We start from the raw sequence: 3,000 nt of genomic DNA on the forward strand, positions 1-3,000 counted from the left end.
AATACGGTAATTGGGAGACATTTTGGGCATGCCAGGGCTCGCCGCCGTGGGCTAGAATAAGACCTGTCGCTCTTCGCCGATAGAGTCTCATGATATCTCCTCATCTACGCATGCGTTTCCTGAAGCTGGATAGTTTCTAGTAGGTTGACGGTTCAAAAAAGACTATATTGCGTACATATATCAAGATAAGATGAGAAGGCACTCAGGTCTTTCCATATGTAGACTGACACCATCCCGGATCGCTTGTCAAGACGCTCCGGACAAAGCGAAGGCATTCTTGCACAAGCGTTCGGCATGCGGTGGTTGGGAAGACCTGACCGCCTCGGGGTTCTGGTGCGCCACATCTGGAGTATTGTGCCTCTTTTGTGGGTTGCGGTCTACATGCGCTTTGGTCGAGGCAGAAGGTATCGTCGGGCGCGGTGTCATGGAGATAAAGATCCATCCACGAGGAGCTGTCGAAAAGGGGGCTGAGGGTATTGGCGTCACCGTCCATCGCACCGCTAGGGACACACAAATGGTCACCTTCCGCCCCTGGTCGGGCCGTACTGATGTCGTTCATCGCATCTAATGTGTTGTCCCGCTGCGGCGTCGACGCACATACTGGTCTGATTAATCCTGCCGCCTCTTCGCTACCGTTCGCGTCCGCAAGCCACCCTGCCATGCCGGGCGAGACGAGACCACCAGTCTCGGCTGCCAGGCTATCCATTGGGGGATGCGATCTGTCTGTTCCGACCTGCTCCGATTCGACCATGTCATCCCGAAGGGCGCCTTGAGGAGAACTCGGGACGGGAACCTGTTCATAGCTTCCTGGTGCAGGCGTGTCGGCGGCCGAGGGTGACACCCGCTCGGTTCTGGATGGTGGTCTAGCGCCCCGAGGCTGATGACGGGCGCTCCGTCGAGGCTGGGCCACGGTGTCGCGGGTATTTTTCTGCACGCGGTATGGCTGTCGACGGGGCCGCGCCGTCGGCGGCGGGGGAGCAGGCGACGGCCGTCTCCCCGGCCGAGCTGGTGGCCGACGGGGCTGTGGCGATGATCGACTGGATAGGGCATCTTCAATCTACAGCTATCGTTAGTCAACGTGCACACGTCACAGTCGATAGGGCACCCACTAGGCGATTGAGATTGGGAATCTCCCAATCGATAGGAACATGTGCTGCGACGCGGTACTCCTTGTGCGTGGGCTCCCAGTACACCGTTGTCGAGAAGGTATTGGCCTTCTCTCCTAGATATGCGGTCTTGCGCAGCAGACTTGGACCGCTTTTGCGCGCCTTGGCTTTCTGCTGCTCTATCGTGACCATGGCAACCCGGCTTGAACTTGGCAGCGGCCGAGCCTTGACGTGGTAGGGAGGCCGGTATATACCAGTCCAAAGGCTGCTCCTGTAGCTGCCGTGGTCTCTCCCAGCTGCCCACTATCCACCTCCTGCCGGCGATACCGTCACTAATGGCAACTCTCTTTCGTGCATCGAGAGTCCACAAGTGGCGAAGGTGCGCAGCCTACTACGGAGATGCCTCTGCAGTCTTGGGCCCACACCACGCAGGGCCCTGGGATGTCCTGAATTGGTACCAAAGATCTGCTGGCAACCACACCTAATAGCTCTTCCACATTACTCTCCAGTTATGGATACTGCTACTCCGTAGTCAACTCATGGGTGTGGAACAGGGGTGCGCATTCCTCATCCACAAGTGGCTGCTCGATGTATGCGGATGAGGGTGTTGATCAGCGTCGTCTGTGTTCGCTCGAGGAGGTGCGGGACCATTGGTATGGATCCACGCCATAGTGCTGCACGGATTAGTGGAGATTGTGCTAAGCGAACAGGTGATCGAGGACGGCAAGAAATGGCCGTCGATAGCGGGTCGTTGACGGACTTGGCTCGCCAACACCCCTGTTGCGTGGGCACTGGGCGATGGAGAACGCTTGCCGTGGAGGGGGCGTGCACAAGCCACCATTGACGGCCTTCCCCAATCAATTCGTTTTGTGTGGTACTGTATAGCCCATGCGAATAGTGTTATGGAAAGAAGTGCACCATAGTAGGGCACTTATTCTTCTGTCTTAGAAGGAGTGGGCATCCCCTGAAGCAAGTACGAGCCAGCATAGCCAGGCTTTGACCTGAGGTGATGTCTGACCATCCCATGAGATTCATCGGGTCTACCCTCTCATCGCAGCCTACTCGCTATCACCTACATCGTCTTGGCGCACATCACTGAGCTCGCTCACCTTGCGATGTCGGCTACCGGTACATTCGATGCTGAGGTCTTGATAGCAGAGAAGGATCTTCATGCTGAGCGCGAATTGCAGGAGCGACTCCTGGCATGTATCTCGGCGAGTGAGGAACGTTGCCGCTGGCATCGCTTGGTTCTGGGAGATATCGACTTTTTTGCTCGTACCGCCAATGAGCTCCGGAATGAAATCCATGCAATCGAGTTGCAGATTCTTGAGGCACGGGCGTCTTACGGAGACTTGTCAAGTGTCGCGCAAATTCGCCAATTCTTTCAGCACGCCAAACCCGGCGTTGAACGCCTGTTGAGAGAGCAGGAGGACAGGATGAAGAGCTTGCACGCGCTGGAGAACGAAGAGCCTGCATTCCTAAAGGACATACAGGAGGAGCGGCGACTTTTGGAGGGCACCATGATGAAAGAAACCAATGCGTTTGCAAAGAACGAATATGAACCTTCGACTGCCCCACGAAACGTGATGGGAGGGTGTGGGAGCCACGTCGCCAAGATGGTCAACAGACACTGCCGTGGCCACGAGAGCCCAACAAGAACAGCCGCCAACGAGGCTGCCTCACAAGTAGAGAGCGGAGAACCTTTGAAACGCCAAATATTTCCCAGATTGTCCGCGACTCAGAAACGCCGGAGACCCAGCTATCGCAGCCCGGCTGCCGAAGTCGAGCGCACTATTGATATACATGATATCTTCAAGAACGGGCAGTCAAAGCATAAGATCACCAGATATCCTGGGGACAGCGAGAATTGGTGGATACTATGGTGCGAGGAGCA

The 3,000-nt window shown here is 56.2% G+C and overlaps 2 protein-coding genes across 2 annotated transcripts; one reads left to right on the plus strand and one right to left on the minus strand.

The window, feature by feature from the left end:
* Window positions 1-518: 518 nt before the first annotated feature.
* Window positions 519-1,298, minus strand: F5Z01DRAFT_678732 (uncharacterized protein; the record flags this gene model as incomplete). Its single annotated transcript, XM_046265469.1, has 3 exons — window positions 519-545; window positions 602-1,057; window positions 1,110-1,298. The coding sequence occupies 3 exons, from the start codon at window positions 1,296-1,298 to the stop codon at window positions 519-521; spliced, it is 672 nt and encodes a 223-aa protein (XP_046113276.1).
* Window positions 1,299-2,084: 786 nt separating this feature from the next.
* Window positions 2,085-3,000, plus strand: F5Z01DRAFT_560563 (uncharacterized protein; the record flags this gene model as incomplete). The annotated part of the gene is made up of 1 exon (XM_046260695.1): window positions 2,085-3,000. A coding segment is annotated over exon 1 (779 nt), but the record flags the coding sequence as incomplete, so codon positions are not given.

The sequence above is a fragment of the Emericellopsis atlantica genome (genome assembly GCF_019669845.1).
Source record: "Emericellopsis atlantica unplaced genomic scaffold F5Z01scaffold_95, whole genome shotgun sequence".
NCBI classification, from domain to species: domain Eukaryota; kingdom Fungi; phylum Ascomycota; class Sordariomycetes; order Hypocreales; family Bionectriaceae; genus Emericellopsis; species Emericellopsis atlantica.